Source organism: Caenorhabditis elegans, chromosome X (genome assembly GCF_000002985.6).
Source record: "Caenorhabditis elegans chromosome X".
In the NCBI taxonomy this organism is placed as follows: Eukaryota; Metazoa; Nematoda; class Chromadorea; order Rhabditida; family Rhabditidae; genus Caenorhabditis; species Caenorhabditis elegans.
In genome coordinates, this window is record NC_003284.9 from 14,133,586 (window position 1) to 14,152,957 (window position 19,372).

Consider the following 19,372-nt stretch of genomic DNA (forward strand, 5'->3'; position numbering starts at 1 on the left):
AAATTTGGAAAAGAAGCCCATCTTAGAAATCGTTATAAAGTACAATTTATTTATGGTCTAATTTGTTTTGAAGGAGTTTAAATTGAAAATTTCAGATTTTGGGCATGTGTTCAACTGTGTAGCAAATTACCTGGGTTAGCAAAAAACAATTACCTAACTTATTTTCTTGACACATAGTGTAAGTTTTAAATAGTGAATTGTTGTGAAAATACATTTTTATTCGTTGACTAATTAAAAATTTTATTTGAAAAATATTATATGAATTTAAAATTATTAAGAAAACGCATATTAAATTGTCATCGATAAAAAGTTAGTTTGAATTTTTGCGATTCAAATCGACCAGCTTCTTCTTGTAGAATGTGTTCATCCTTTTCTGCTTGGAAAGTTTAGTAGACATCATTCTGTACTTGACATCCGACTGAACGCTTTGAAATTGATGAGTTTGAGATTTCATTCTGTACAATCGCTTTTGACGACAAAGCGGTTTGAGAATCATTTCCGAATGTGTTTTGCAGGCTGATGGAGATTCATTGGAAGGGTGAGAAATGGGATGACTCCAGACAGTGTTTGGATTTTGTTTAAAACCATGAGAAACACTTGTCTGAAAATGATTTTTGAATCAAGAGTTATAAGCACATCAGCCGGATAAAACTTACATTCTTGAAAGATCTCAGTTTTTGAAGGAAATAGCTGAACAGTGGCATTGTTGAATCGGAAGAATAATTGGAAAAGAGGAGTAGCGAACGGAACAGGTAGACTGAATGATTGTTTTAATGAACAGCATGATTCTAAAACAAGTAGGCGGGACTGGAGCATGATGACAAAACAAGAATGATGATTATAGATATTTTGCTTACAAATAGTATTTTGAACCGTATTGTTTCTGAAGGTGGCGATGGATTGTAAAGATGTGCAGTAAATGTAAATGAGCAACGACAAGTGATGACTAAAACTGTTTGATTAGGTTATCGAAAGGGTAAAAGTAAGTGGTTTGAAAAAACTTTATCTTATGAACGAGTTTAGTTACAAGTATGAAACCGAAGAAAACATAAAAACTATTTTACTAAATTGTCTTGTAAAATGTCCACCAAGTTATAGAACGATGCATCTGTTGAGAACTTGTACAGGATGATATTAGAACAATGTTTTGTTGTTCTTACTGATTAAAAATTGTACCTAACTGTAAGCAAGAATGTATCTCTATCTCGATGGAAATTAATTAACAATGTGGATGTGGCAATGCAACTTTGGATGTAGATATGAGCATTCGTAACTTTGTACGGAAACTTTCGGAAAAAAATAAATGTCTCATGCTAGATTGTTGAATAGAAAATCATTGCGAATCCTGTTTTACTGTAAACCTGTGAAGCTGAAAAACGACACAAATTGCATAGCGGAGGAAAACACTTCTAATGATATACTTTTTGTACTAGAACACCTCTGGGGACACAAACTTTCGGCCTGCGTAGTATAGTGGTTAGTACTCCACGTTGTGGCCGTGGCGACGCTGGTTCGATTCCAGCCGCAGGCAACTCCTTTTGATATTCATTTGGCAAATAATTAACTTTTTCAACACCTTTAATCATAAAAATTTGTGATGTTTTCATTAAATAGGTAAATCAAAAATGTTTTGCAATGCTTAAAACTTACAGGTTTTTAAAAAAATTTTTTGCTCAGAAAGATGAAAAAATTAATTATTTTCCAAAAAATATCAAAAGGAGTTGCCTGCGGCTGGAATCGAACCAGCGTCGCCACGGCCACAACGTGGAGTACTAACCACTATACTACGCAGGCCAAGATAGCTTGCAAAACTAGGTTTTTATGAGCAAACTTCTTTTCCAACGATGTGTAAGCCGCAGCATCCTGCGATAATCACTTAAATTACGCTTATGAAGCTAGTGGTTGCTCTGTCAAAAACCCGCTACACAATAATCTCGATTCCATAAAACTAATTAAAATTTCAGCGTAATTATTTATCAAATTTAAATATAATATTACGCAGTTTTTATCCTTTTTTTAGTGTAACTTAAACTGAACTATTAAAATAAAAATATATAAAACACGTTTTCAAAAGGAGTTGCCTTGATTTACCCATTTAATAAAAGCATCACAATTTTTTCCAAACATATATCAAAAGGAGTTGCCTGCGGCTAGAATCAAAAACTTCAAAATTTGCATTTTTCACACTTTACAACAAAATTTGTATGAAGATGTATATTAATTTCTTAGAAAATTTTATCATGATGAACAAGCTATTTCATAAAAACCAAGTTTAGCAAGTTCTTTCGGCCTGCGTAGTATAGTGGTTAGTACTCCACGTTGTGGCCGTGGCGACGCTGGTTCGATTCCAGCCGCAGGCAACTCCTTTTGATAAATTTTGAAAACATTTTTTTAATACTTTTTTAAAAGTTTTATGGTTCAATGTAAAGTACATTTGAAAAATAGTAAAAACTGCGTAATATTTAAATTTTATAAATAATACCACTAAAAAAGTTGTTTGAAGAGTTAACTAGTTAACCAAAAAATATCAAAAGGAGTTGCCTGCGGCTGGAATCGAACCAGCGTCGCCACGGCCACAACGTGGAGTACTAACCACTATACTACGCAGGCCAAGATAGCTTGCAAAACTAGGTTTTTATGAGCAAACTTCTTTTCCAACGATGTGTAAGCCGCAGCATCCTGCGATAATCACTTAAATTACGCTTATGAAGCTAGTGGTTGCTCTGTCAAAAACCCGCTACACAATAATCTCGATTCCATAAAACTAATTAAAATTTCAGCGTAATTATTTATCAAATTTAAATATAATATTACGCAGTTTTTATCCTTTTTTTAGTGTAACTTAAACTGAACTATTAAAATAAAAATATATAAAACACGTTTTCAAAAGGAGTTGCCTTGATTTACCCATTTAATAAAAGCATCACAATTTTTTCCAAACATATATCAAAAGGAGTTGCCTGCGGCTAGAATCAAAAACTTCAAAATTTGCATTTTTCACACTTTACAACAAAATTTGTATGAAGATGTATATTAATTTCTTAGAAAATTTTATCATGATGAACAAGCTATTTCATAAAAACCAAGTTTAGCAAGTTCTTTCGGCCTGCGTAGTATAGTGGTTAGTACTCCACGTTGTGGCCGTGGCGACGCTGGTTCGATTCCAGCCGCAGGCAACTCCTTTTGATAAATTTTGAAAACATTTTTTTAATACTTTTTTAAAAGTTTTATGGTTCAATGTAAAGTACATTTGAAAAATAGTAAAAACTGCGTAATATTTAAATTTTATAAATAATACCACTAAAAAAGTTGTTTGAAGAGTTAACTAGTTAACCAAAAATATCAAAAGGAGTTGCCTGCGGCTGGAATCGAACCAGCGTCGCCACGGCCACAACGTGGAGTACTAACCACTATACTACGCAGGCCGAAAGTTTGGGTCCCCAGAGGTATTCATGTGTGGAGTGATACTCATGGAGAAAAAGATAATATACGTTTGATTCGTACAGACAATAAGGAATAATTATGTCTCGCAAGAGCGATCGCTGCAGTAGCCTAAAGTCGTGCACTATTTGCAAGCACGAGAAGCTTTTTCCAGTCTTATATTTTTCTAAAATTAAGGTATGTAGCACTTTGAGTGAAAAGAAAACTGTAATTTTGAAAAACAAAAACCGAGGCCCGAACCTGCAAACGGTAGTCCGATTCTAATATTCAAGGAGCAAGAAAAATAATAGTAATAAGACAAATACAAGTAAGGAATTGATAAATCAAGACCTTATTAATGATGCAATTGTAACCTGAGACTGAGACTTTGTAACTTGTAACCGAGAAAATTGAACAGAAGACTTTGATATCTTACTAATAGATTTATTAGAAAGAAAGTCTTTTTAAACCAGGAAAACAAAATATCTCGAAATACTCGAGACCAAGACACTGAAAACAAGGAGAAAAACAATAAATCTTCTTCTTAACCTTAAACCTTAAACAATTAAACCTTTTGTAACCTAGAAATAATGGAAAAAACGGCGAGCCTTACGGCGTCGACCGACTTGCACCCGTTCTTGCGGGAGAAGTGCTGAGAAATCTTGGATTCGCGTCGCCGAGTGCGCAAGGCACCGAAAGTGAGTCAACAAAATCGCAAGGCACGAAACTTGTTGAGCAGGAAATCAGAGGTTTTGGCGTGTCAAAATGACAAAAGAGCTTGCGTTGAGGGAAAAATAAAAGAGAAAAAGGGTAAAACCCTACATACATATTATTTGGTTTGTTAATCTCCGAAAAACGTAAATAGAAAATGAAGTAAATTAGATAAAAATTATTTTTTTTGAAATGAACGATGTTTTTGAATGATTTCCAAAAAATATTAGTAGGTTCAGAATAAAATAATAAATACTTATCTAAGACAAAATGAGAATGAAAAAATAGAACAATAATAGAAAACAACTATATAAACAACAAAACGTCTTCTTATGATCTATTAAAATGACGGAAAGGTTAGAGTTGTGAATTTTAAAAAGCTTTTAAAGTTTGACAGGTCGTTCCAAAATCTTCTCATCATTGTTTTCGAAAGTTTTGAAAATTTTCTCTGCAGCCTGAAGAGTTGTGTCTTTCTTGAAAAAACAGAGTCGAACAAATCTTCCACTGAGATGCTTCTGATCTTTAGATGAGAAAAAAATACTGAAGGGAATCACGGCAAGTTTCTTCTCGCGACACAGCCACTTTGAATACTGAACATCCAGTGGATCTTTCCCGACAATGGGAGAGAAACTGAAAGATTCTGAAATTTCAAAAATCTGCAATTATTGTACAACTGAATGCAAAAACTGACTCATTGGCAGCTTGCACTCTGCGAGCATGAAAAATCCAGCCTCTGGAAGAATTGTTTGGAAATTGGCTTTTTCCAGCATGTTTGCCAAAATCTTCCTTTTCTGCATAACTTCTTTGGGCAAGCCGGTTGCCAAATACGACTGGTTTGGATTCTCCATGAATTTAGGCCAATCCTGTTGAAAGGCACGTGCAATTGCCAATTGAATAGGAGTCGGACACGTGTAAACACAATTTTGAGAAATTGTTTTCAACGGGGAGAGGAGATGTTGTGGTCCGATTGCCCATCCGAGTTTCCAGCCGGTTACAGATAACGCTTTTCCGGCGCTTCCAATTGAAATTGTTCGTTCGTACATTCCAGGAAGGCTTGCTGAAAGGTTGCAATTCAGTTTTGTTAGAATTAAATGTTTCAAATTACCAAATCGAATCATTTCTTTCGGCTGAGATACATGGAACTCGTAAACTTCATCAGCAACTACAATGAGATCGTAGTTACGAGCAAGTTCGGCAATGTGCTGTAACTCTTCACGAGAAAAAAGTTTTCCGGTTGGATTATGAGGATTGTTAATTACAATCATTTTTGTTCTTTTGTTGATTTTCTTCTCAAGCTCTTCGAAGTCAATCGTGAATTGAGAAGCGCTCTTTGAGCCTTCTTTCAACTTCATAACAACAGAAATTGGAGTTCCTCCAGCAAACTTCACTTGTGGAAAGTAGCAATCGAAGGCTGGCTCGATGACTGAAACGATTATTGTCAGCTGTGTAATTTTACAAAAAAAAAAAGATTCCTTTGTTGTAGGGCTCCCATACGGTCGCCGCAACGCGCCGGCCTCACGGCGTCTCATGTATTCGAATGTGTAGTGCGGCGAGGAACCCCTAACATGTCGGCCGCTTCCAAATAACCACCTTTTCGCACTACGTTGCGCACACACCAAGCTACTCGTTTCACGCCAAACTGCGGAACCCCAAACGTGTCGGCCGCCCCAAATAACTACCTTTGCACTTCGTTGCATACACACAGCGGCGCGCGGCGTCGGCGTGAAGCCAGTGCGAGGCATTTCGCGCTTCACTCAGCTGGGAGCCTTACATTGTTGTAAATCATTAGCAAAAAAAAACGTTAGCAAATATAAAGCCTTCCTGATATTGCATTCTTTTTTTCAAATTAAAACTTTTTTAAACGAACTATAAGACCAACCCTTATTATTATATACAATAAACTCACTGATAACTTCGTCTCCTTTACTAATCCACCCGAGGAATGAATAGTACAGGGCATTGTAGGCGCCGACGGTAATCAGGATATCATCGGTTGCGTTAACGTTCACACCGTAGAAATAAGAGTAAATTTTGGAGAGAATCCCAACCAAGTCTGGATGGCCAAACGCTCGCGTATACTGATGCGACTCAATTTTCTCCGGATGACTAGCGATGTCCTTTAAGATCTCAGTGACAAATTTTGGTGCTGGTGAATCTGGGAATCCTTGGCCAAGGCTCACCGCCTTATTTTCGATGGCAAGTTTTCCGAACTCTACCCTGCAAAAATATTCTTTAGGTTGGAGCTTCAGGGTCTTTTACATTCAACTTTCAACATAATATTGAATAACTAACCAAATCGACTCCTGATGCTCCCCGACGTTTTCAGATGGTTGTCTCGCAAAATTCGTCAACATGTTTCACTCGTTGAAATGGCAAAAAAAGTTTCTGGAAAAGAAAAATGTTTGAAACGACGTCAGAATGTTTCTATAAAGACGAATAAAGAGCAAAAAGTTGTATAGAAAAAAAAATGAACCGTCTGTTAGAAGAAGAGCAAAAAGCTTCTCACTAAGTGATATTTGTTTTGGAAGCCGAAACATTTTCAACTATGTTTGATGACATTCATGACAAATGTAGGAGACGAGTAATCTAAATATGTCACAAACGGTGAATTAAACTTAACAGTTTAAATTATAAAGAGCCTTCAAGGTAACACCTTTTTAACTTCAGTTTAAAAAATTTTAATGAATGATTTTAAATTTCCAAAACTACAAATATTTCCTAATATGTAATATGGTCCGAAAACACAAAAAATAGACAATGGAAAAAAACGAAATTACAGAATAAAAAGATAAATCACGGCCTATTACCAGTATTCATAAATAAATGATTGCGCCATTTCATATGAAGAAACCGACTCACAAAAGTGCATCCAACCTCAGAGACTGTGTTCTTCTAGTTTCTGTCCAATCGCCATTTGTTACAATATTTCGTTATTGTGTATCTATCCATGTCTGGGGCAGTCGAAAAATCCAATGCTTTTATGATCGGTCTAGACAGCAGAAATTATTTCCACATCACGCAGCTTACCCAGATGCTCATTGATGATTTTGGTAGAGTAAATGATGTGGACTTGGAAATGCAGTTACCGAATGACCTCTATTAGTCTTGCATGTTGGACTAAATTTAAATTGGGCCGTAGGAGTGCAAGACTAATAGAGATCGCAAGACTATTTACTGAATATCAAATAGCTTCTGGAAAAGTGAACAAAAGAACAAAATTGTAGAAAACCCAACTTGGTACCGTTTAAATAATAAAAACTACAGAATCACCAAGCTTATATTGAACAATTCGATGTGAAAGTGTGTCTTGAATGAACGACAATTGACCACATTTGAATAACAATAAATAAATTTTGAGATGAATGTTATATCATTATGAGATATCTAGAGTACTTTAAGATTATTTGCCATTTGGAGAGAATTAGTGTTTTACTAGTTCTGTACTTATGTATGTAGTAGCATTTAAAACTACAATATGAGTACAGTTTTTTCATTAAACTCAGAGTGCAGAGCTTCTGCTGTTTGGCGTTTTCAGATTTGGCAGTTTGTGCAATTAGTTTGTGTTTCTGTTAAATTTCACTGTCATTCATTACTTGTTTTACTTATTACCTAAAATGTGAATATTCCAGCACTTGGCTCTGATAACTGTTTTTGTTTGTTTTCTAAGTGTCTATCAACTCCATTGCGTGCGTCACTTTTGATGCGTTTTCCCGCGTCACAATCTGATTTGCAAAACGGAGTCAGTTTTGAAAGAACATCTGTTAGCTCTCATATCTCTCCTATTTTTTCATTCATCTCACTAACACACTTGACCGGAGATTGCATATTAGAATAAAGTACGAGACCGAGACATAGAGGGTAGAAATGTTGGGAGAGTGTGCGCTTGCACTCTTCATCGATTTTCTAAGTTTATTTTTTCCTTTTAAGAATACGGCCAATTTGATAACACAACTAGTTTCTAGTTTTCACTATCTAGCTTCTAGATTTAACTCTTTTTACATTAAGTCCCACATTTCCTGTTTTGTTTCAATTTAAAAGCGGTTTTTTTAACATCCCGCTTCTTGTGCGATAGAGCGAAGTTGACTCTGTAGCATTTTGTTTTTATAAGCCTAAAATATTTGCATGCGATTTCCACATTTCTCCAACAATTGAATAGCATTTTCTTAGAAATAACTAAAAAAAACCTTTTCAGATTATACATTTTCAAAACTTATTTATTTAGTTTTCAGATGGCTCCATCAAAAAGAAGTTCGAAAAAGTCACGCACAGTAAGTTGTTAACTTTATTTTTTAAAAAGTATTTTTCTTTACACATTACATTTTATTTTCTGTTGTAAAGATACTTGAACTAATTTTAAGCCAAAAACTAATCAAATTTGGATTAAAACTAAGTAAAAACAATAGACAAACAATTTTCAGAAAAATGTCAGGAGAGAGACGGAAAACTCAAAAACTCAGAAACAATCAACACGGAATCTTCCGAACGTATGATTTGCATCACAAAATAGTCACACTAATATAAAAATTGCAGAGAGCTTGCAAACTGAAATCACTTCCAGCTACAACAAAGTCACATTCGGATTCAGTAAGTTTTTACTTTCTTGTAAAAATAGAAACCGTTAAAAGATTTATCATTTCTAAATAATAACTTGCAAAAGCGCCAAACTAGAAGGAGCCAGAATCCTGTAGTCAAAAAGCGTATTTCATCTTCATCGTCTTCATCTTCGTCTCGTTCGAAGTCTTCTGATAAGTCTAAGAATGTATCAATTCCAGAAGTAAGTTGAAACGTTAACAAAAAGTGCTTCAAAGCAAAAGAAATCATAATGTTAAGTCATCTTTTTTTGTTCATTCTAATTCATAATTCTAATTTTAAATTTGAAAATTCAAAATAAGAATCCTTAAAAACATGTTTAATAACGCTTCAAATCATTAAAATTTAAAAATAGCTAGAATTGTCCTAGGAGGTAGTAGGACAAGGAAATAAGGCCAAATATTTATTTATGAATAAGAAGAAGGGGGGAAACAATAGTGTATATTCTTGGGGAACTGACCGGCTCCTTTTATATGGTCTCTTAATTCGATCAGCAGGGGCGTGAGGAAGCAAGGGAATATGGTAATAAAACATTTTCTGGGAATGTGAATTCGAGGGAATATGGGAATATGGTAATAAAATATTTTCTGGGAATGTGAATAGTCAGAATATTATGGATCAAACATTAAGAATCGCCTTCGATGCGACAAGAATCTTAAATTTTGCCAATTTTACAGTATCGCAGCTGGCGGAAGGTGATTTTTATGTGATTTTTGTTAATTGAAGTATATTTTATTTTTCTGAAAACTTACTGTGTACTAAAAACGTGCTTAAATTTAAAACAAACGCTGAGTTATCAATCAAAATAAGAAAAAAAATTTGTTAAAGATTGGTTTCAGCTCACTAGAAAAATGACAAATATAATAATTCAAAATATTCCGAGTTTAATTAGACCAGAATATAAATTTCACTGTGATAAAAAAAAATCAAAATTAAGATACACATAATTTTTGCTGATCTTGAATCATTTTTTCAACTGTTTCATATGCTTATATATTTAGCTAAATTCTAATACATTCAAATAAGAATGTTTGAAGAAAACGTTTGAAAATACTCTAAATTTCAGGCAGATCAAACACTTGGAATCGAAAGATCAAGACGTGAAGATTCTTCGTCATCCGAATTATCCGAATGTTACTCTGCACAGAATTATTTGGTAACGTTAAATTGTGCTACTAAATTTTAATTTTGAGCTACAGATTCAAAACGCGTACTACTCGGAAAAATATGCTCCAGCTATCATACACAAATTGCTTCCTGCCTTTGAGGCAAACAAAAATCCAAACAACGATGAAATTTTGGAAATAATGGCAGATACAGGATTATCTCGAAAAGAAGTTAGTTTTTTTTTTTACTTTAAAAATTCTCCTTAAAAAAACTCTAACGCGTTTAGGTTCGTCGCTGGTTCCAATGGCGTAATGGCACAAACTTCAGAATTGTTAGGCCAGTGACTGAGGAGCAGAAAAAACGGGCTGCTGAACGAGAAAGAAGCAGAGCTCATTTGAAAGTGGACCTGGAACAGGTGAATCCAATACTAGAAGCTATTCCTACAAGGAATCGGAACTGTGTCGCGGGGGGAATACTGCAACTAGACGTTCAGTCATTTAAAGAGCCTGAACTAATTGTATATGGTTGGTGGCCATTTGGGACTGTGGAAATGGATGATTTCGAAACGTACGATTATCCTTGGGATGATGATGGAGAAGTTGATAGGGAATGGTAAATAACAACGGTAAATGTTTGTAAAGTTCACTTGAGATATGTTGTCTATTTTGGACAATATGGATATGGCTTTGAACAAAAATGAACTAATTGTAAGAAGAAAAACCCTATATTTTTTGATATTCTGCAAAACTAAACTTTTTATTTTCAGGACCCGATCTGAAAAAGAATTGTTGAAGAAACACCCATTGTATTGACAACAAAAAAGCAGCATTTTAAAATAAAGATAACACATTAACTATTTATCTGTCTGTTCCCCATTTTCACTGACTCCACTCTTACATCTACTTTAAGGGTCCTTTTTCCATCCTTCTTTGCAGACCTAACAAATCTAAAAAAACAATCGTATAATATCTGAATTAATTAACCTTTCACGACTTGTAATTAACCCATATTATTATATTTGCTTGGAAAAATAGGATTTTTTAAAAAATGTTGACAGATCCTTTCCAATCATCAATTTCCCATATTCACCATGTCAAAAACACGTTAAGTATTTACGAGAACTCAAGCATGCTCTGTAGAGAACTGTTTAAATTTTCCTTATTTTATGTTTCCGGTTTGCCGACCTGTTTGAGATTTCAAAGCTACAGTATTTTCAAAACGATGTTGCTTTAATACTTATGCTACATTTATTTCTCTATTGGACCTGCACTCAATAATATCAATTGAGACATACATTTCCAGTCCTTATCTATTTGTCTTACTAAAATGTGAACTTTTATCAGTCTTGCTTTCAAGTTATTTTATTCCATTTCAGTTGTATTTTTTAATAACTTTTAATATTTTTGAAATGCGCTGTTAATATTTTTAATTGATACTTTCTATTTAATTTAAATTGTTTATTCCGTGTTTTTACGTGCATTTTCGGATAATCGGCTTCCAAATATACCAAAAATTGAGTGCCTACCGATTGAAACTGTAAGCTAATAACAACTAGGCCTGTTGAATGGGTCGAGATGGGTCGACCCGCGACCCAATTTTGGGTCGGGGTCGCGTCCCCGACCCATTTTCGGAAAATGTCTGAAATTGAAAAAAAAAGTTTGTTTTGTTGTAAATCGTGTTTAAACGTTGACTCTTATGCTTGTTTGTATCGAAAATAGGATATGTTTTTTTAATTGATGAAAATACGATAATTTTATAATTTTCAGCTTTTACACGTGTTTTTTGACAAAAAATAGTTTTTCAAGTTTTTGATAACTTTCTGTTAAATTTTGAAAAAAATGGGTCGGGGACATGACCCCGACCCAAAAAGTGGGTCGGGGCCGCAACCCCGACCCAAAAAATGGGTCGGGGACGCGACCCCAACCCGGCCGACCCAAAAAAAATGGGGCGACCCACTCCACAGGCCTAATAACAACAATGCAGACAAAATATACAAAATAGCAGTATATTCGAATAAAAATTCATATCTGTCCACTGCGAGAAGAACGAGTAATTAATATGTCTTTTTTTTTATATTTTGCACGTTTCTGTTTTTGTGGTGTCCTTGTTCTATATAAAGGACTACACACCAAAAAACAACTGAATAATAGACGTTGTTGACATGCTTGTTTGTGGATTTTCAGAGATCAAATCCCACGTTTTCGGTTTTTTTTGTCGTTTTTTCGGAATCTCTAAAATGTATATTCTTTGTTTTTAGTAGTTCATATTATTATAAAAGAAAAAAAACTGCACATCTGGTAAACAATATAGAAAAAGAGAGTTGCGAAACTTCAAAAATTTGTTATTTAATGTCTTGCGACACTTAAAAAACCGGCATTTTACAGTTTATGTTGTGTTTTTTGTTTGTCGGTTGTCTTATCATCTTGTGGTTTTGGATGCATTTTTCACTTGGCAAGTTGTTTACCACTTTCTTCCGACCGCATGCTTTTTTTGCTTCGTTGGTTTTTTCAAAGTAAGACGGTTGTCATACAACAAATATCACAAGGAAATCACATATTTCACTGTTTCAACACCATGCCCATTTTACTCCAGACAAAAAGTTACCTATGTAGTTCCACTAGACGTTAGGAAATATTATACATTTTTGAAATTCATTTTTATTTTAGAGATTTCAAAATTATAGATTTTTACTAAAATTGCACGGAACGGCGGAAATAAGTAGACGAACGCCTACAGTCAAAATTCACAGGAATACCTCGTTAAATTATTCCGCTTTAAATAACTAAAATTGTATATAACATCACACTTCTACTTCCAGTGAAATACGCCTCTTTCTGCTTAAACTTTTTGTTCAGTTAACCAAAAGAATAGAGATTTGCAGCAAAGGTGGAGTAGCTCTTGTGCACGTGGTGGCAGGCAGTCCCATCACGGTCTGATCTACAAAACATGCGGGAATTTTTTCCCCCAAAAAATATGACGTCAGCACACTCTTAGCCATGCGCATTCAGTTGAAATGTCTGCGTCTAAATTCCCGCGAATTTTGTAGATCTACGTAGATCAAACAGAACTGAGACAATTTGACACCACGTGTCAGTGGAAATTTCATTATAACGCATTTATGATATTACAAAACAATAATACAGTCACTTGAATCTTTGTTTAAGGTGGTTTATATAATTTTCCCCAAGTTAAATTCGAATAATAATTTGTTTTGAAGAGAAAACAAGTTACTAAATGTTATTAAATTGTGAGCAACGTATTGCGTACATAAAATAATTTTGCTTTATACTTGATCCACCAGAATTCACATTCCCTCGTTATTTGAAAATGTTTAGTTTCACGCACATGTTTCTCATATTTCATTATTCCAGAATTTTCTTCTTTTTTTTTTTGAAAACAAATCTCGCTTTCCAAAAAAATCAATATTCAAACGCAACCTTTCTCGTGATGCTGTTGACGGGGGGAGAAATAGTGTCTGAAGTTGTTTTCGTCCTTTTTCCTGCCGCAGCAAAAAAGGTCACATCCCCTCTCTTCGCTGCTATCTCTATTTCTCTCTCATCTCTCTTGCCGGCGTTTCTCTGCTTCTCCGCTCAAGTTTTGTCTGCAATCTTTTCCTTCTGTCCTTTTCCTCTGTTTGCCACAATACGTCACTAGGGGTGTTTGTTTTTCCCATAGTCTTTCGTAGCCAACGACTATTTTCTTCTTTTTTTTTTCGTGTTTTATCAAAGCTATGAATTCTTAGTTCGTTAGATTTTTTTTTGGAGGAAAAATTGTCGTAGAACCTAATTAGTGTTGAATTAAAAAAATTAAACTTCAAAGCCTTATTGAAAATATGATCAATTAAAACTAAATTGTTATAAATGTTTCATAACCATGAAGTTCAAACTATGTTTGTAAATTTTTAAGATGTAATGGAAAAGTTGTAATATTTAAGTGCTCGTGTAGTATATCTGCCCTAAAAATTTTTGCCAATAGGGTTTCCACGTGGTGTCAGAATGTCTAATTTCGGCTTGATCTACGTAGATCTACAAAAAATGCGGGAGAAGAGACGCAGAGCTCTCAACTAATTTTGCATGGTTAAGAACGTGCTGACGTCACATTTTTGTGGCTAAAAAGTCCCGCATTTTTTGTAGATCACACCGTAGTGGGACACGTGGTTTTCCATTTTTGGGGCAGGTATAGTACATAAATACCATAATTTAAAACTACCTTTTAATTGTATTTTTTTAACGACGTATTTTTCTTTTTTAAAACAAAATCTCTGAAAGAATTATCACTATTTACAGCGTAAAAATGTCTACTGAAAACGCCCATCTACAAAAAGAAGACATTGTTATTGAAAGTTGGCTTCACAAGAAAGGAGAGCACATTCGTAATTGGCGCCCCAGGTAAGTTTTTCATTGTTTTACCAGGCCTATGTATCCAATCTAGTACAGTAGTTTTAAGTTTCATAGCTACTGTCCCTTATGAAAAGATATTCAAAAAGTTTTCACTTTAATTGCACTGAATTGGAAATGAAAATCTTCCAACAGGAAACCAAAACTAATTTGGAAATAAATGAAAATTAAATCCTAAGATGTCAGTATTTTAGGTACTTCATCTTGTTTCGAGATGGAACGTTGCTTGGATTCCGGTCAAAGCCAAAGGAAGATCAGCCGTTACCAGAGCCACTGAATAATTTTATGATTAGAGACGCAGCGGTAAGTTTTTGAACCTGTAGATGGTTACTAGAAAGTTTTCAAAATCGTTGCTTTTAAAGGTGGAGTAGCGCCAGACAATTTACTAAGTTTTTGCCACCCATTATTTTGGAAGTCGACAAAAAGAATTTTTTCCAACATTTTTTATACTGTATATCTGTTTTAATTATATCCATTGAAACATTGTAAGGGTCGGAACCAGGGGTGTGCGGCAAATCTCAAAATTTACCGAGCTCGGCAAATTCGGCAAATCTATTTTTCCATTATTTGCCGAGCACGGCCAATTCGGCAAATTTGCCGTGCTTAACAAAATCGGAAAAATTATATATTTTTTGATATTTTTTGGAGCACCGAAACTACTGAATTCTTAACACACCTCTGGTTTCTGAACAAGTTAGATGTAGTGTGTCTGCTTAAACATCAAAATAACTCAATTTGTTGTCATTTTACTAAATTTTTGGCGAAAAAATCAACAGTTTTAGTCAAAATTGTACTGTCAAATTTTTGACGTGTGCGGCAAATTTCGAAATTTGCCGCACACCCCTGGTCGGAACATTCGACATTGCTTTCGATTTCTTCAAAAACTCATACTTTTCAAAACTTTGGCAATTTGCCAAAACTTTGACCGGAAATTATGAAAAATCTAAAATTTATTGGAATGCTTCATTATGATATTCGGACATTTTGGATTATTAAAAATGTGTTTGAACAAAATCTTCCCTGGCTCTACTCCACCTTTAAGCAGAAAGTTAGTACCCCAGTAATATACATATGTAGAAATCCCTCTTTAGTAAAAATTTGAAAACCTTAGCTGAACTTCAAATAAGTTTTTAAGTAATTGCCAGTAGGCAGTTTCCATATTGAAAACCGCAACTACCAAAATGCTTTATTTCAGACGGTTTGCCTTGACAAACCTCGACCAAATATGTTTATCGTGCGATGTCTCCAATGGACCACTGTCATTGAACGCACATTTTATGCGGATAGCGCCGACTTCCGTCAGATGTGGATTGAAGCAATTCAAGCTGTATCCAGTCACAATCGTTTGAAAGAAAATGCAGGAAATACCAGCATGCAGGAGGAAGATACTAATGGAGTATGAAAGTAAAGAGATTCAAAATTTTCATGAAATTTTTTAGAATCCGTCTGGAGAAAGTGATGTGAACATGGACGCAACAAGCACCCGTTCGGATAATGATTTTGAGTCAACTGTAATGAATATCGACGAACCAGAGGAAGTTCCAAGAAAAAATACAGTGGTAAGTTTCAAAATCCTGCCAACAAATCCACGTATTGATATGTGGAAATAAGAGGTTTTTAAAGAAAGTTTTTTGAGTAAAAATGATTAACTCGAAAGGCGCAACAAGTTTTTTTTGGTTGACAGGTTGAGCGAAACTTTTTTTTCTGATTTTCCGCTAAAAATTCAAGTTTTGCTTTGTATCTCTATTATTTCTTAAATGTATGTAGTTATTTAATTTTGCAGACGATGGACGATTTTGACTTCCTCAAAGTTCTCGGTCAAGGAACCTTCGGAAAAGTTATTTTGTGCAGGGAGAAAAGTTCTGATAAGCTCTACGCCATTAAGATTATCAGAAAAGAAATGGTCGTTGATCGTTCTGAGGTGGCCCACACTTTGACTGAAAATCGAGTTCTGTATGCTTGCGTTCACCCTTTTCTCACGGTATGCTTATTGGTCGAAAAAATATTGAGTCGGTGTACAATGTTGGCAGATGTCAGTGAAAATTGAAGTAGATGATTTTTTTCGTGAAAAAATCATGTTTAGAGAGACGGATAAATGCACACTAGGATTTCAACGATGGCGCTACTCTCGCCCGCCAGCACCACAATACGCCCCACACTCCCGCCGCCCTCACAACATCGCCTTTCTCTGTTGCACGTAGCTATAGTGGCGCGAGGTCCTGCGCGGCGTCGGCAGCAGTACACAGAGTGTGATAATGCTGGCGCATGGGCGTGCCGAAGTAGGGCGGGCGTTTCCGTGGAACCATATTTTTTTTCTCTAAGAAACTCTGAAATACATATTTCCTATAAATTTATCGATTGCCATAACTTTACAAATATATCTTACTTACAATTATTTAAAATATTTGAATTCCCCAGTTGTTGACACAGTGCCACAAATATATTTTTTCAGCTACTTAAATACAGTTTCCAAGCACAATATCACATCTGTTTTGTGATGGAGTTTGCAAATGGTGGCGAGCTGTTCACCCATCTTCAGAGGTGCAAAACATTCAGCGAAGCACGAACAAGATTTTATGGATCGGAAATCATACTTGCTCTTGGATACCTTCATCACAGAAATATTGTGTATCGTGATATGAAAGTAAGTAGAAGCTTTTTGAGAGGGGTTATCACAACTTGAAGTATTTGTCAGAAATTTTTGAATTTCACAACTTTGATGTTTTTTCATTGTTTTTTCCATTGTTTTTTCAGCTCGAAAATTTGCTTCTCGACAGAGATGGTCACATCAAAATCACTGACTTTGGGTTGTGCAAAGAGGAAATCAAATATGGAGATAAAACAAGCACCTTTTGCGGAACACCAGAATACCTTGCACCAGAGGTAAAGCCTTTCAATTCTCGCGTCAAGTTATTAGTCTATTGTTTCAGGTTATCGAAGACATCGACTATGACCGTAGTGTTGACTGGTGGGGAGTCGGAGTGGTCATGTACGAAATGATGTGTGGACGGCTTCCATTTTCAGCAAAGGAGAACGGCAAACTCTTCGAACTAATTACGACATGTGATTTGAAGTTCCCGAATAGGTTAAGCCCAGAAGCCGTAACATTACTATCTGGACTACTCGAAAGGGTCCCAGCTAAGCGGCTTGGTGCCGGTCCTGATGATGCACGTGAAGTTTCGAGAGCTGAATTTTTCAAAGATGTGGATTGGGAAGCAACATTAAGAAAAGAAGTCGAACCTCCATTTAAGCCAAATGTGATGTCTGAAACGGACACGAGTTTCTTTGACAGAGTACGTTACGTTTCAATTCTTTTGAAAGTTTCAGAAGCAATATGAGTAATTTTTAGAGTAAACGATTTACAATTAGGGCAAAGTGTTGTTATTTTTAGTACAGTTTTAAAAAAATGTATGCCAACGTACATAAGATTTCATTTAGTTTTTTTACTGATACTGAAACACAAACAACACTTTGTTTAATGACTAGGATTTTCCAATTTTCATAACAGTTTTCATAGTTTCTAGAAATAAGAGAACCAATGATTCAAAAATGATATTAACATATACTCAGGAGTTCACATCAATGCCGGTCCAACTGACGCCTCCACGTAGAGGGGAAGAACTTCCGACAGTTGATGAGGAAGAAGAATTACAAGCCAACTTCATACAATTTGCGTCATACTACGTGTCGGGAAGCTTGGAACGATCTTATGATACGAACAGAAGCGCTGACAAATACGAAATAAGATGATTTTGTTTTCAACAATTTTTTGTGTTTTCTGTACGTTTTTTTCTCATTCACTCAATTTTGTCAACATTTCATTGTCTCCTTTGAAAACTTGTTATCTCTTTCATGAACTTAACAAAATCTCTTTCAAACATTTCAACCTTTCCAAAAACTGAAACTTTGCGTAGAGCACATTTCGTGTTGCTCACATCCTCTGGGCTAATTTCCATTCCTTTCCTGTTAAAACTCCCCATTTCGCATCACTTTTTTGACAATGCTCTTTTATCATGTTTTTCTGTAGTACTTGATTCATATACCCATCTCTCGGGTATATTTAAAACTTTTAAAACACAGTTCCTTTTCTTGATAACATCTTTTTCTTGATATTTTGTCGCCGACATTTTTTCTCGGGAATGAACCTTTCTCACATGGATGACTTAACAGTACTTTTACATTAAGACAAATACTCAGTTCAAGTAACAAAGAAAACTTTTATCAGAATTTATTTAGTTCAGTTTTTGAATGTCTAATAAAAAAGTGCATTATATCTCAAAACTTTCGAACATAGAAAAACGAATGCTTTTAATAAGTTGTAATTGGAATTGAAACAGATTTCGAGAAGTGAAACAATGTTCGGGGATCCTGTGGAAATCTGTCATGCCATACGAGAAAGTACATAGCAAAGTTTTCGATTAGAATAGTTTCGAGTAGACCATCACTTCTCTCAATATCGAGTCCATATGTGCAATCCACAAATTCAAGATCATCACTGAAACGACAATTTAAAAAAAACTGAATTTTCAACTGGCAGGCTTAAGTTTAGACATATGTTCCGGTTAAGTGTAAGGCTTGGGCTTAGGTTCAGGTTAGGCTAAGCATTAAAATTGAAATCAGGTGTCGGCTTAGAAAGCTTAAGTTTCGACTTAGCTTATGTGGTTTTAAAGTGTAGTTTTTCTTTTTATTTTTTCCCTGTTTTCCCCTAGATTTTAAGCAAGAATAATGCATATCAGAATGATTCCCTCCATTTTTATGACTTGAAAATTCCAGAAAGTTATTATTTGGAAAAGACCTTAATTAAACATACCAGAAGATTCTTGCTCTACGTTTTGGATTCCATTTGGAATATGATAAACCTTTCAATAATTCGCCCGTCCAATTATGCCACCAGTAGTTCAATTGAAGTCTTCTCAGTTTCGGCGAATTCCCGGCCAGCCAGTAATGAATTTACTTATTCCGTTTTGTTGCCGAGACTGTATTGAGATCATAAAATCTCATTTTCTCGCAATCCATCATTTTCAAATCGTCTAGTGTTAATCCTGGGCCTTTTTCGATGTCCAATCGTGGAATATTGGCCCACTTAAATGTGAATATGCTCATAATTCAGCAAAGATATTTTCAACTTACCAGCTTTCTATCAATCT

At 35.1% G+C, this 19,372-nt stretch overlaps 4 protein-coding genes and 6 non-coding genes across 12 annotated transcripts; 5 read left to right on the plus strand and 5 right to left on the minus strand.

The window, feature by feature from the left end:
• Window positions 1–215: 215 nt before the first annotated feature.
• On the minus strand, window positions 216–759 carry F28H6.8 (Ovule protein). The gene is made up of 2 exons (NM_001029442.4): window positions 657–759; window positions 216–601 (listed from the first exon to the last, which is right to left on the minus strand). Exons 1-2 carry the CDS (start codon window positions 702–704, stop codon window positions 311–313), a joined length of 339 nt encoding a protein of 112 aa, NP_001024613.1. The 5' UTR covers window positions 705–759; the 3' UTR covers window positions 216–310.
• Window positions 760–1,459: 700 nt separating this feature from the next.
• On the plus strand, window positions 1,460–1,531 carry F28H6.t2. The gene has a single exon. It is a non-coding gene; the product is annotated as a tRNA-His (tRNA).
• Window positions 1,532–1,722: 191 nt separating this feature from the next.
• On the minus strand, window positions 1,723–1,794 carry F28H6.t7. Its single transcript has one exon. It is a non-coding gene; the product is annotated as a tRNA-His (tRNA).
• Window positions 1,795–2,288: 494 nt separating this feature from the next.
• F28H6.t3 lies at window positions 2,289–2,360 on the plus strand. The gene has a single exon. It is a non-coding gene; the product is annotated as a tRNA-His (tRNA).
• A 178-nt stretch (window positions 2,361–2,538) lies between these two features.
• F28H6.t6 lies at window positions 2,539–2,610 on the minus strand. Its single transcript has one exon. It is a non-coding gene; the product is annotated as a tRNA-His (tRNA).
• A 494-nt stretch (window positions 2,611–3,104) lies between these two features.
• F28H6.t4 lies at window positions 3,105–3,176 on the plus strand. Its single transcript has one exon. It is a non-coding gene; the product is annotated as a tRNA-His (tRNA).
• Window positions 3,177–3,353: 177 nt separating this feature from the next.
• Window positions 3,354–3,425, minus strand: F28H6.t5. The gene has a single exon. It is a non-coding gene; the product is annotated as a tRNA-His (tRNA).
• Window positions 3,426–4,224: 799 nt separating this feature from the next.
• nkat-1 (Aminotransferase class I/classII large domain-containing protein) lies at window positions 4,225–6,555 on the minus strand. The gene is made up of 5 exons (NM_077954.4): window positions 6,424–6,555; window positions 6,038–6,348; window positions 5,237–5,554; window positions 4,823–5,188; window positions 4,225–4,771 (listed from the first exon to the last, which is right to left on the minus strand). The coding sequence occupies exons 1-5, from the start codon at window positions 6,483–6,485 to the stop codon at window positions 4,515–4,517; spliced, it is 1,314 nt and encodes a 437-aa protein (NP_510355.1). The 5' UTR covers window positions 6,486–6,555; the 3' UTR covers window positions 4,225–4,514.
• Window positions 6,556–8,360: 1,805 nt separating this feature from the next.
• On the plus strand, window positions 8,361–11,304 carry ceh-89 (Homeodomain-only protein; the record flags this gene model as incomplete). 2 transcript variants are annotated; one of them, NR_147806.1, is made up of 7 exons in its annotated part: window positions 8,361–8,399; window positions 8,550–8,615; window positions 8,662–8,715; window positions 9,788–9,877; window positions 9,921–10,058; window positions 10,115–10,453; window positions 10,595–11,304. NR_147806.1 is itself a non-coding variant. In NM_077955.6 (7 exons), the coding sequence occupies 7 exons, from the start codon at window positions 8,361–8,363 to the stop codon at window positions 10,604–10,606; spliced, it is 528 nt and encodes a 175-aa protein (NP_510356.2). In that variant the 3' UTR covers window positions 10,607–11,293. The 2 variants fall into 2 exon arrangements, 1 of the variants encoding a protein (NP_510356.2); NM_077955.6 differs by having other exon boundaries at window positions 10,115–10,243; window positions 10,595–11,293.
• A 2,810-nt stretch (window positions 11,305–14,114) lies between these two features.
• Window positions 14,115–18,485, plus strand: akt-2 (Serine/threonine-protein kinase akt-2). Of its 2 annotated transcripts, NM_077956.8 has the most exons (9): window positions 14,115–14,216; window positions 14,420–14,528; window positions 15,421–15,621; window positions 15,665–15,784; window positions 16,009–16,206; window positions 16,678–16,869; window positions 16,980–17,108; window positions 17,156–17,518; window positions 17,796–18,383. In NM_077956.8, exons 1-9 carry the CDS (start codon window positions 14,122–14,124, stop codon window positions 17,973–17,975), a joined length of 1,587 nt encoding a protein of 528 aa, NP_510357.3. In that variant the 5' UTR covers window positions 14,115–14,121; the 3' UTR covers window positions 17,976–18,383. The 2 variants fall into 2 exon arrangements, with proteins under 2 accessions (NP_510357.3, NP_001024612.1); NM_001029441.4 differs by having other exon boundaries at window positions 17,156–18,485.
• Window positions 18,486–19,372: the final 887 nt, after the last annotated feature.